The sequence below is a fragment of the Mandrillus leucophaeus genome, unplaced genomic scaffold, assembly GCF_000951045.1.
Source record: "Mandrillus leucophaeus isolate KB7577 unplaced genomic scaffold, Mleu.le_1.0 Scaffold352, whole genome shotgun sequence".
In the NCBI taxonomy this organism is placed as follows: Eukaryota; Metazoa; Chordata; class Mammalia; order Primates; family Cercopithecidae; genus Mandrillus; species Mandrillus leucophaeus.
This window is the reverse complement of record NW_012103721.1, coordinates 2,374,453-2,388,366: the sequence shown is the minus strand read 5'-3', so window position 1 is coordinate 2,388,366 and position 13,914 is coordinate 2,374,453. Positions and strand designations below refer to the sequence as shown.

At 34.9% G+C, this 13,914-nt stretch overlaps 1 protein-coding gene across 1 annotated transcript in view; it reads right to left on the bottom strand.

Annotated features, from left to right (window-relative positions):
- Positions 1-13,914, bottom strand: part of TMEM232 (transmembrane protein 232) — a 159,992-nt gene that overhangs the window by 97,040 nt on the left and 49,038 nt on the right. Inside the window, exon 2 of the mRNA XM_011989402.1 lies at positions 5,771-5,907. Within this exon, the coding sequence (XP_011844792.1) occupies positions 5,771-5,889 (119 nt within the window). The 5' untranslated portion in view covers positions 5,890-5,907. The remainder of the gene's footprint in view (positions 1-5,770; positions 5,908-13,914) is intronic.

The following is a 13,914-nucleotide window of genomic DNA, read 5'->3' as shown; positions in this document are numbered from 1 at the left end:
TTTTTTCTTGTTTTTGAGACAGAGTCTCACTCCGTCGCCCAGGCTGGAGTGCAGTGGTGCGATCCCGGCTCACTGCAAGCTCTGCCTCCCGGGTTCACACCATTCTCCTGCCTCAGCCTCCCAAGTAGCTGGGACTACAGGCGCCCGCCACCACGCCCGGCTAATTTTTTGTGTATTTAGTAGAGACGGGGTTTCACCATGTTCGCCAGGATGGTCTCCATCTCCTGACCTCATGATCCGCAGGCCCCGGCCTCCCACAGTGCTGGGATGACAGGCGTGAGCCACCGCGCCCAGCTTGTATGTCGTTTTTTGAGAAATGTCTACACAGATCTGTTGCCTATATTTCAATTAGATGATTTGGGATATTGTTATTAGGGTGTTTGAGTTCTTTATATATTCTGGTTAATAGTCCCTTGTCAGTCAAATGTTTAAAATATTCCTTTTAAGTCAATATGGAGACAAAAATATTCAGAATTAATAAGGAAATTTAGCAATATTTGTGTGTGTAAAATCAATATATAAAAATTTACTTCTCTTTTCTGGTAAAAAAAAAGTTAGAAAATACAAATTTTAGAACTCTATATATGCATATAATTTATAAATGGCATCAAAAATACTAAATACATAGAAATAAATCTAACAATGCCTCTGTGAACAATACTGCTATGAGAATGATAGACAATACCCATATGAAAAAAGAAGTAAAACTGTATTGAGAAAATTTTATAAATAACTAAATAAATGAAGAGATATACCATGTTTATAAATTAGAATATGGTTATGAAAAAGATGTTTTCTCCCCAAATTGATCTATAGATTCTGAAAAATCCAATTAAAAACTCCCTGCAATTTTTTGAAAAGAAAAATTATGACAAGCTGGTTTCAAAATTAATGTGCAAGATACCACTCAAGAAAAACAAGTTTGGAAAAATCTATCATATTGACTATTAAATGTTATTACCAAACCATAGTAATTAAGGCCGTGTGATGTTGGTGTGGAATTAGACAAATGGGCCAGTGAAGCAGAATATAGAGCAGATAAGCATATCAATTACATGTGAACGCATGAGTTATGCAATAGTTGTACTACTGAAATAGTGGAGAAAGGATTTTTTCCTTTTGTGGTATTGATGAATTGACTATGCACATTTTAAAAAGAAAATCAGACTTGTGTTTAATATTATTTATAAAAATTTCCACATAGATTACAGACATGAAAGAGAAAACAATAAGGTTTTTAGAAAATAATATACAAGACTATCTACACGATCTTGTGGTTGGGAAAGATTTTTTTAACCAAAATACAGGGGAAAAAAAGGCTAATCCTAAAAGATTGAGATATCTGACTTCATAAAAATTACTATGTTCCAGTCACTACATTTTATATACATATCCTCTGACCCAGCAATTCCACTCATAAGTCTGTACATTAAGATGTCTGTGTCTGTGTGTGTGTGTGTATTTTTTTTTTCAGATACTTTTGGAGACCCATAGAAAGCATCAAGTAAATTTTTTAAAATAATAAATCAAAAATTATTCTTAGCTGGGCACAATGGCTCACATCTATAACCCAGAATTTTTGGAGGCTGAGGGGTGAGGACCATTTGAGGTCAGGAGTTTGAAACTAGCCTCAGCAACGAAGCGAATGGCCCATACGGGAATGTATGAAACATTGTTCATAATAACCATAAACTGAAAATAATTGAAATGTCCAAAATTAACAGAATTAATGGATAATTTGCAGTATGTTAATAAAATGCAACAGTGAAATGAAAAACAAGCAATAAAAATGCCATAGTTACACTCAACAACATTAATGAATCTTAAAAACATAATAACTATAACAATTTTTAAGACTTCCATGTAAGTAAAGGCACAACTAAAACAAAGTTAAAGGATAAGGCATACCTTGGGAGAATTTACAATAAATATTTAATAATACCAACATATTAATAAGAATAAGACAACACATAGAAGTAATTCTAACAGCAACAAACATAAAAAGATAGTCACATAGTTATTAGGGAATCTTAGAAAATTCGTTATAAGTGTCACTTTTGACCTATTATACTGTCAAAAATTAAGAAATCTAAGACAATACCCATATAAAAATAAAAACACTAAAACTGTATTGAGAAAATTTTTATAAATAAATAAATGAAGAGATATGCCATGTTTCTAAATTATAATATGGTTATGATAAAGATGTTAAGTCTCCCCAAACTGATCTGTTAGGTGTTGGTGAAGACAAGGGGGAGTGATCCTCTCTTATTCTTTTATAGTGTGGGGGGGGATATGTGTGTGTGTGTGTGTGTGTATGTATTTTTTTTTTTTTCAGATACTTTTGGAGACCCATAGAAAGCATCAAGTAAATTTTTTAAAATAATAAATCAAAAATTATACTTAGCTGGGCACAATGGCTCATATCTATAACCCAGAATTTTTGGAGGCTGAGGGGTGAGGACCATTTGAGGTCAGGAGTTTGAAACTAGCCTCAGCAACGAAGCGAATTCCATCTCTACAAAAAAAAACTTTTTTCTTTATCCAGGTATGGTTACATGTGCCTGTGATTCTAGCTACTCCAGAAGCTGAAGCAGGAGGCTCTCTTGAGCCCAGGAATTCGAGGTTGCAGTGAGCTATGATTGTGCCACTGCACTCCAGCCTGGGACATAGAGTAAGACCCTGTCTGTAAAAATAAAAATATAAAAAAAAGAAACACTTGCACACATACACAAGGAGAAATATGCAATGATTTTCACTATGGCATTGATTTTGTTGTCAAAAATTTGGAAAATAATAAATAAGGAAAATTTATTATATTAGAATTTCTCAGCCATTAAAATGGAGAAAATACATAATTATCCATATGGATTAAAGTTAAAATGTAGCATTTTTTAAAAAACTAAGTCACAGAAAAATGTATTAGGTAGAATTACATTAATAAATGTGAAAAATACAATTTCATATTCATGTATATTAAAGTAGAAAAATGAACTGGAATGATACATGCCACAATTACTATAGTCGAAAGCACATAGGGTTAAACAGCTGAAACTGTAGTTCTTGAAGTGTTCTTTATTCAAGAAAAGTATTTGAAACAAATGTAACAATATGTGTCTCAGGCTACTGGGGCTTCTATAACAAAACAATGTAAACTGGGTGACTTAAACATTTTATTTCTTCATGTTCCAGAAGCTGGGAAATCCAAGATAGGGTGCCAGCATGGGCTGGTATTGGTGAGGGCTGTGTTCTTGGCTTGCAGACAGCTGCCTTCTTGCTGCATCCTCACACAGAGGAGAGAGTAAGTGCTGGTAGCTCTTCCTTTTCTTGTAAAGACACTAATCCCATCATGAGAACTCCACCATCATGACCTCATCTATGCCCAACTACCTCCCAAAGGCCACACTTCCTAATGCCATCAAACTGCATTACAATTTCACTTTGTTAACTCCAGGGCTTTTCAAATTTGTTTAAATGAAGAACCTAAACCCCTCCTTTTTAGCATAATATCTATTACGATCTGGTTTGCCATGAGATCACACTCTCTTCTTTGTGAATTGCAGCGGCCATAATACACATTGAGGTTGGGACTTCAACATATGAATTGTGTGGGGACACACACATTCAGCCCATAACAATATGCCAACATCTTAAATTCTATGGCATGTATGCCATTATACATTTCTAAGTTTTCAGCAATTTCTTAAAACTTAAAAATCACATACAATTTTTAAGAAATTTTGATCTATTAACAACACATTTTGATCTAGCAAGTTATTTTTCCTAATAAAAATTTGGACATTGAACAGAAATTAATAATACTTAAAACGTGTTCCATGAGTTCATTCTGATGAAGCAGGTTGTATAGGTAGTGGTGGCAAGGCTAGCTCTGTCTCTGTATTAGTCCATTCTCACACTGCTACAGAGATACCACTTGAGACTGGGTAATTTATAAACAAAAGAGGTTTAATTGACTCACAGTTCGGCATGGCTGGGGAGGCCTCAGGAGATTTACAATCATGGCAGAAGGGGAAGGGGAAGCAAGGCACCTCTTACATGGTGGCAGGAGAGAGTGCGAAGGAGGAAGCACCAGACACTTACCAAACAACCAGATTGCATGAGGACTCACTTACTATCATGAGAACAGCCAAGGGGAAATCCATCCCTGTGATCCAATCACCTCCCACCAGGTCCCTCATTTGACACATGGGGATTATAATTCAAGATGATATTCGAATGAGGACACAGAGCCAAACTGTATCAGTCCCCCTAATGCGGACTTATACTACACATGAGCATATTTTAAAACTGAGCCAGGCACAGTGGATCATGCCTGTAATTCCAACATTTTGGGAGGAAAAGGAGTGCTGATCACTTGAGGCCAGGAGTTCAAGACCAGACTGGGCAACAAAGCATGACCCCATCTCCACAAAAAAAAAAAAAAAAAATTAAAATTAGCCAGCCATACTGGCATGTGCCCATGGTGCCAGTTGCTCAGGAGGCTGAGGCAGGAGGATCACTTGAGCCCAGGATTATAGCAAGCTATAGGTTATAGTAAGGTTATAGTAAGCTATAATCACGCCACTGCATTCCAGCCTCGGTGACCCTGTCTCTAAAAATAAATAAATAAATAAATAAACAAATAAAAAAGCTGAGAACTTTTGGAGTAAAGAAAACAGTTGTGCTTTGTTAAATCCAGGGCTTTTGAAATTTGTTTACATGAAGAATCTAACCTGCTCCTTTCTAGCATAGTATCTATTACTATCTGGTAGGCTGAAAAAGATTATACTCCATTCTTGGTGAATTGTGGTATCCATAATACACATTTGATATAATCAGTTTAATCATTGTATACTAATTTCTGTTTCAATTTTTTCTTATAAACATTTCTATTGTATTCTACTATTCAGATATATTTAATTGACTTGATCATTCCATTATAAAGCATTTGCTATTTTCAATTTTTAAATTAATTAAAACTACTCTGAACATTTTAATACAAATTATTTTTCCGCTGTTTATCTATATCCTATTAGTAACAGAATGATCTAGTCACGGTTTGTATATTTAGGTTCTGTTGCTTTTTATTTGTAGCATCCTTCACCATTTAGACGCACTGACCAGTTTTACATATTTCTTCAGTATATTATGTTTATATGACTAATAGCAAAACCATTCAGTTTTTTAATGATACACTTTGAATTTTATTTTCTTCTCTGTAGGATTCTAGGTGGACAACAACTTTTCCTGCCACTTTTTTTACAGTATGGATCACTATGGTATTGGGACAAGGATACCACAGAAAACAACTAGAAAAAGTACATTATTTGTGACTGTAAAGTCTTTGTGACAGTTCTTTCAAATTGCTCTTGCACTCGTTGTAGAAACTTTATCCCAAGGAAATAATTTGAAATATTTCAAAATAGAAAAACATTCTATTTTGTCTAAATTTGAAATATCAAAGATCTTAGACCTAAATAGAATGCTTCATGATATAGGAGTTATCAACTATTTTCTCATGAAATCTATGCATTATTATGACAAATTAAGAAAACATATGAGTATAGATAATTATTTCAAACAAAAAGTATAGAATTCAAAATTTTAGAAAGCATATAATTGTAATAAACAAGGCTATTAAAAAACAATAAACTTTAAAATTTTAATCTTTGGTTAGAGAACTATGGGTGAATTTTTATTTTTCACAGTTTTCCATATTTTCTAAATTCTCTACAATACATATGGGTCCTATAATTATTTTCTAGCTTACCTTGATTTATGACTCCTTTCTCCACTTAAATGTTGAAAATTTAATTTCCAGAGCTCTTCATGATAAGGGGAAGATATGCCTCCATATGTATTAATCATAGGTGATTTGTTAACAGGCATATTCACCAATCATAAATTCTAAAAGGAATATTAAATGTATGTTAGCATACAAATGTACTCATAGTAGCAAATAATATGTTATGCAAATTCATTATTTTTGGAAAAGAATAGCAAGAACTAAAGTTAGGCTTAAGAATAATTCTATACTAAGGAAGAATTTAAATAAATAAGTAAACTATAAGGATATTATGGAAATAAGGACAAAAAGTTACTATTACAAGTGTATCCATCTATATATCTAGTCTTTATTATACTTTAGCAGTTTCATCAGCAAAATCATTGAAAGAGCAGCATGGCACGGTAGCTAAGAGAATAGGCTATACAACCAGACTAAGTGCTCTGTGCCGCAGTTTCCTCACTTGTAAAATGAGAATAGTATTTCCTCATAGAGTTTCTGTGAGAAATAAATAGTTCAATACATGTAAATTGCTTAGTATGAGCCTAGTATATAGGAAACTTTATGTAATCACTTGTGATCATATCACTGTTGTCTGTTCTTTAAAGTTTCTTGTAAACTCCTTTTCATGTCTCCTGTCTTTTTGTCATTTAGATAGTTAGTGCTTTCTCTGCTTGTTTTTTACACCCAGAAATTTTTTCCTTTTGATTCATATCTGAGTATATTCTATGAGTGCATAACCAAAACTAAGACATCCCATTTGTGTTTAGTGGAGTTTTAGTCAGCAAAATGAAGTAATGACATGGGTAGCCATATCTATACTGCATTTTTTGTCTTTCATTTTTTAAATAGCTACATTTAAAAATTGATCATTAGATCAGTCAAAGTTTTGGTAGGAAATGCAGGGCACACTCAAATAGGGTACCTGAATGAAGGAATTCTTTCCAAAGACATGGGCAGAGCTATAAAACAAGATGGTTGTGTTCTCAGGGACAGAACAAAATAAACTGTTATCACTCTTAGGGCTGAAGAGGAAGATAGACCAAGACAGAATAACTATTGAGGAGATGTGCTTAATAAAAAGCTTTGGCCTTTAAGAGAGAAATGCAGTCAAACTGTGGTTGCCCTCTAAGAGGGAGCCTGGAGGATAGAAACTCCAATCTCAGTCTCCTTGCATGCTCCACTTTAGTCATCTGCCTGTGCTACCCATTTGCCAAACCAAACTAGAAGCCAGAAAGTACAGGGGCGAAGTGAAGAAGAATGGGAAGCAGATCTGAGCGGCAATGGGAAAATATCCAGCAAAAGATGGGTCATAGACACAAAATGTCATTGTCTATTGCTATTGGTATATAGCAAGATCTGCTTCTAATAATCCACATTCATCAGAATATAAAACAAATGGGTTTTTTTTTAAGTCAGCAGCTGTGCTGAGCTATATACAGGAGTGCCATCCAGACTGGGTCTAACTAATGTAAAACAAAAGTTATTCCCAAGCAGGATTAATATTTTCAGACATTTATTTTTCTTTAACAGCTAACAAAATCACACTGGGCATTTCTACCTTAAAATGCACTCAGGAAAATAACAAATTCATATTATCAATAAAAATGCATCATAAGGTACAGCTAAGCACATGCAGCCTAAAAGAATAATACTCAATAAGTAGGAATTGCAAAGGGAGATAATTTGATAAATCTAGTAACAAATTTTGCAAATTTGACAAGTGCTTATTGTGAATTATAAAAAATTATGAAGGTAAGGTGTTTAACTAAAGATAAATTATAAAAAATTATGAAGGTAAGATGTTTCTTTTAAGGAAAAGAAAACATCTTCAAAAGAAGACCAAAAGAAACTTATGAGGCTATAAAAGCAAGCCCACCAAAGACTTCATGACTAAAACATCAAAAGCTATGAACAGATACTTCTCAAAAGAAGACATATATGAGGCCAACAAACATATGAAAAAAAGCTCATCATCGCGGTCATTAGAGAAATGCAAATCAAAACCCCAATGAGATACCATCTCATGCCAGTTAGAATGGTGATCATTAAAAAGTCAGGAAACAACAGATGCTGGAGAGGATGTGGAGAAATAAGAATGCTTTTACACTGTTGGTGGAAGTGTAAATTAGCTCAACCATTGTGGAAGACAGTGTGGCGATTCCTCAAGGATTTAGAACCAGAAATACCATTGGACCCAGCCATCCCATTACTGAGTATATACCCAAAGGATTATAAATCATTCTACTAAAAAGACACATGCACACGTATGTTTATTGTAGCACTATTCACAATAGCAAAGACTTGTAACCGACCCAAATGCCTATCAATGATAGATTGGATAAAGAAAATGTGACACATATACACCATGGAATACCATGCAGACATAAAAAGGATAAGTTCATGTCCTTTGCAGGGACATGAATGAAGCTGGAAACCATCATTCTCAGCAAACTAACACAGGAACAGAATCAAACACCGCATGTTCTCACTCATAAATGGGAGTTGAACACTGAAAACACATGGATACAGGGAGGGGAACATCACACACCAAGGTCAGTCACGGGGTGGGGGGCAAGGAGGGGATAGCATTAGGAGAAAGACCTAATGTAGATGATGGGTTGATGGGTGCAGCAAATCACCATGGCATGTATATACCTATGTTAACAAACCTGCATGTTCTGCACATGTATCCCAAAACTTAAAGTATAATAAAAACACAAAACATTGCATATATCAGAAATATCTAGAAATATAAATTTGTGTTAGACATACTCTTAGATAAATTAGTTTAAAGAGTTTAATGTCAAATGAATGGAAAAGAAAAAAATACATGCCATCAAGAAAGAAAAAAAGAAATTGAAGGGAAATTGAAGGCTAAAACTCGTTTTCATGTACATTATGTTAGGCAAATTGACCTGTAGCTTTTGGCTATTTCCTGAGATATTTCACAGAGTTGGTTATAATTAATCACATTTTTTGATTTTCAAGAAGTTAGAAACTATTTCATATATTATCTTTTAATCACTGAACTTATTGTCCAATGATTCCTCACATCTGCTGCTAATAGTGGTAGATATTTGCACTTTCTGCTCAACATGTAAGTTCCACAATGCCTTGTTAAAGAAACTTCTCCAGTGGGATGGGATAAAAACATCAAAAATGTAAGTTTCTAAATGCTTACTCTAAATTTCTGGCTTATTTTAGCAGTACTGGTAAAAGTATTTAACCAACACAAGTTTGTAAACCACTATTTGAGTAGTGTTGTGATATACAAGAGAGACAATTTGTGCCCTCTAATATATTTTATTACTTAGGATTGCTTTTGATTAAGAGTAATGGGAAAAAATAGCCAAACAACTTCAAATTTCCAAAAAGAAAAAAAATTAATGCCTCCAGAAATATTTTGCATAGAGATGTTGGGATTAAATCCTCAGTAAAGTAAATAAACAAATAAAAAGTTTCAAAATAATCCCTCCCTCTAAAAATAAAAATAGAGAATCTGAAATTGTCATCAACTTTCAGGAAAATATTAGTTCTTTTCTAAAGATATTCTTCATCAAATTCCCAGTACATCCCAAAGCTTGGAGCTATCAACAAAAGAATTTAGTATTATTGCTATTATTATTGTTATTGCATGTACAACAGGGCCACATTGCATTGTGCATTATTTTAAGATTTGTTTTCCAACTCCAACACAAACTACAAAATATCTGAGAAAATGTAAGCATTTAATTTTTACATGTTATTTTGCAATTATTCTAATTTACATCAAGTCTGTTTTTTAACCCACTTTTAACATAATTAGCTAAACCAGCAAAGTAAAAAATTGTCATTTTATTCTAATTTGATGATGACAAAATAAACTTTACTAGACCTTTCTTGGTCAAGAAAAAACAATAATCAAGAAGCAGGAATGTGAAAAGGAGTTAATTTGAGAAATGTAGTAATAAATGTAAATTTGACAAGTATTTACTGTGAATCACATAAAATTATGAAGGTAAAAATGTTTAACTTGCATGAATGTGAAAAAGTAATGAAGCAAATAATAATGATGTTATTCCAAAGAAATAAGAAACCAAGAATTTCTACTAGTCTTTTACGTATTGAGTTTGAGTTTTGAGGTGCTAAAACCAAAGTATGTTATTTCTGAATATGTATGTCTAATGAAGCAACAAACATCACCTTTTAAATGCCATTTATGTAAACCATAAAGAAGTTCAAACTAAAAAATGCTTGAAAGTATTACAAGAACCTGAAAAGTGTCAATATTTCATCTGTTGGCTGTAGCCAACAGCACTTTGTATTGCTAAGACTAAAAAAGTATAGTTAATTGACAAACAAGAGTCACAGACTGCATCAGAGATTTCCAATGAATCTTTGCCATGTATTCAGCACTGGTCGACCACATAGTGCAATGTACTCAGCACTGGTTGACAATATGGAGACAAACTTAGAGAACAAATAAATCTAGTAAACTATTTTTCATTGCAACTTAAGAAATGCACAGACGTTGCAAACTTCAGCAATTGCTTTACCACAAGTGCAATTTGGACATATTAGTGACATAAAGGTAGAACTGTTGGATTAGCACCATTATTTACAAGTATAATTAGCTCTGAATGGAATAAAACTAGAAAAGCTTGCATTTGTTATTATTATTTTATTTATGTATTTATTTTGAGACAGAGTCTTACTCTGTCACCCAGGCTGAATGGAGTGCAGTGGTGCCATCTCAGCTCACTATAACCTCCACCTCACAGGTTCAAGTGATTCTCTGCCTCAGCCTCCCAGGTAGCTGGGATTACAGGCGAATGCCACTATGCCCAGTTAGTTTTTGTATTTTTAGTAGAGACGGGGTTTCACTATGTTGGTCAGGCTGGTCTTGACCTCCTGACCTCTAGTGATCTGCCTGCCTCAGCCTCCCAAAGAGCTGGGATTACAGGCATGAGCCACCGTGCCTGGCCTTAAAAATTCTTACAAGTAAGCTTTGTGTAGGACCACTGCAATGGAATGTAATCACTTGAAGTAGTTATTCAAATGGAGGAGTTTACAATAGAAACCTTCTAAAAGCTGAGAAATACTGACTCCAGCCAAATAACGAAAATGACGAAATTAAAACAGAAGAAAAACAGGGACTTCACTTCTACAACTGCATGGAGCTGTATTCTGCCAACCATCTGGATGATCTTAGAAGTACATTCTTTACCAGAGCCTCCAGGTAACAGACTGGCTCAGCTGGCCCCTTTTCCCCATCCCCAGCATTACTGAGCAAATGTTAGTGACAAATAAGAATTGTATATATTTATGTTGTATAATGTGATGTTTTCATATATGCATACATTGTGAAATGATTACCACAATCAGGCTAATTAATATCTCCATTACTTCACAGTTATCTTTTTGTGTGTGTAGTGAGAATATTTAAGGTCAACCCTCTGAGCCACTTTCAAGTATGTATTAACTATAGTCACCATGCTGTACAACAGATCTCCAGAATGTATTGATTCTAACTGAAACTTGTTACCCTTTGACCAACATACCCCATTTCTACCTCCCACTCCTAGCTGTTGGCAACCATCATTCTACTCTCCACTTCCATGAGTTTGATAGTTTTAGATTCTATATATAAGTGAAAACATGGCATATTTGTCTTTCCATGTTGGGCTTATTTCACTTAGCATAACGTCCTCCAAGTTCATCCATGTCATCTCAAATGACAGAATTTCCTTCTTTTTAAAGGCTAAAAAGTATATGTATATATACCACATTTTTGTTATGCATTCATCCATCAATGGACACTTAGGTTAATTTTATATCTTGGCTATTGTGAATAGTGCTGCAATGAACATGAGAGGGCAGATGTCTCTTTGACACGCTGATTTCATTTCCACTGAACATATGCCCAGTAGTGGGATGGTTGGTTCCTATGGTAGTTCTATTTTCAATTTTTTTTAGGAACTTCTACAATGGTTATACTAATTTACATTGACATCAGTAGCGTACAGGGTTCCCTTTTCTTCACATCGTTACCAACACTTGTTAGTGTCATCTTTTTTTTTTTTTAAGACAGGGTCTCACTCTGTCACCCAGGCTGGAGTGCACTGGCCGCGATCTTGGGGCTCACTGCAATCTGCAACTTCCTCCTCCTGGGCTTAAGCGATCCTCCCGCTTTGGCAGCTCAAGTAGCTGGGACTACAGGTGTGAGCCACCATACCCATCTAATGTATGTATGTATGTATGTATGCAAGTAGGTATGTATGTATGTATGCATTTATTTGTTTTGTAGAGATGGGGTTTCACTATGTTGCCCAGGCTGGTCTCAAATGCCTGAGCTCAAGAGATCCACCCATTGCAGCCTCCCAAAGAGCTAGGATTATGGGAGTAAGCCACCACGCTGGACGCTTCATCTTTTTTTTTTTTTTTTTAATAGACGGAGTTTCGCTCTGTCACCCAGGCTGGAGTGCAGTGGAGTGATCTTGGCTCACTGCAACCTCCACCTCCTGGGTTCAAGCGATTCTTCTGCCTCAGTCTCCTGAGTAGCTGGGATTACAGGCGCCTGCCACCATACCAGGCTAATATTTTGTATCTTTTAGTAGAGATAAGGTTTCACCATGTTGGTCAGGCTGGTCTTGAACTCCTGAACTCAGGTGATCTGCCTGCCTCAGCCTCCCAAAATGCTGGGATTACAGGTGTGAGCCACTGCACCCGGCCTCATCTCTTGTGTAACAGCCATTCTAACAGATATAAGGTGATATCTCATTGTGATCTCAATTTGCATTTATCTGATGACTAGTGATGCAGAGCATCTTTTCTTATATCCTATTGACCATTTGTATGTCTTCTTTTGAGAAATGTCTATCCAGGTTCTATGTTCATTTTTTTTAATTGTCTGTTCTTTTTTCTATTGAGTTGTTTGAGTCACTTAAATATATTGGATATTAACCTTTTTTTGGCTGTGTGGTATGCAAATATTGTTTTCCATCTGCTATCTTAGTTTCAATTTGTGAGACATCAAGCAGAGAACCCAGCTGAATCTACCTGGATTTGTGACCAAAAGAAATGTGAGATAGTAAATGAATATTATTTTAAATCTTTTAAGTTGTAATTTGTTTTGGTTACAATAGAAAACTAAAACAAGATACCCCGTAATTTAGCAATTATCATTGAAGTGGGTGATAATCTTTTTACTGCAGTCTGTAAAAAGTTATCACTAAGCATCGTATTATTTGATGGAATGTTTAGATTTTATTTTCTAAAGAAGATTCACACATAAGGAGTTCATGAATCCAGAATTCATTTCTTTCTTTAAAACATAATTTGGGTATTGTGTAATAGGAGAACTTATAGGAACTGGCTGCTGGTAAAAAGTTTGACATTAAATTTTGAAAATACAGTGTAACTTTGTAGGCAAAAAATTTAACATTCTTAAATTGATGAAATTTGAAAAAAATTTCTTCGATTCCCATCATACTTAGGTGAGACTCATTTTTCTACTATGAATATTATTCAAACAAAATACAGAAACAGTGGAGAGATACATTAGTTCATGCAAAGAATAGTATTGAAATTCAATCTAAATTGGATAAAATTAAGAAGCATCAGAAAGATCACTGGTCACAATAAAAATTTTGATATTGATATACCTAATGTGTGTTCCCTATGTGCACATGGGTTGTTTTCTTGTTTGTTTAAAGACTTTATTTATTTATTTAGAGATGGAGTGTCGTTCTGTCACCCAGGCTGGAGTGTGATGGTGCAGTCTTGGTCCACTGCAACCTCCACCTCCCAGGTTCAAGCAATTCTCCTGCCTGAGCCACCTGAGTATCTGGGATTACAGGCACCCACCACCACACCCAGCTAATTTTTGCATTTTAAGTAGAGATGGGGTTTCACCATGTTGCCCAGGATGATCTTGAACTCCTGACCTCAGGTGATTCACCAGCCTCAGCCTCCCAAGCCTCCCAAAACATTGGGATTACAGGCGTGAGCCACCATGCCCAGCCTGACTTTATGTTTTTTGGGTTTTTTTTGAATTATTTTTTATTATTATACTTTAAGTTCTAGGGTACATGTGCATAACGTGCAGGTTTGTTACATATGTATACTTGTGCCATGTTGCTGTGCTG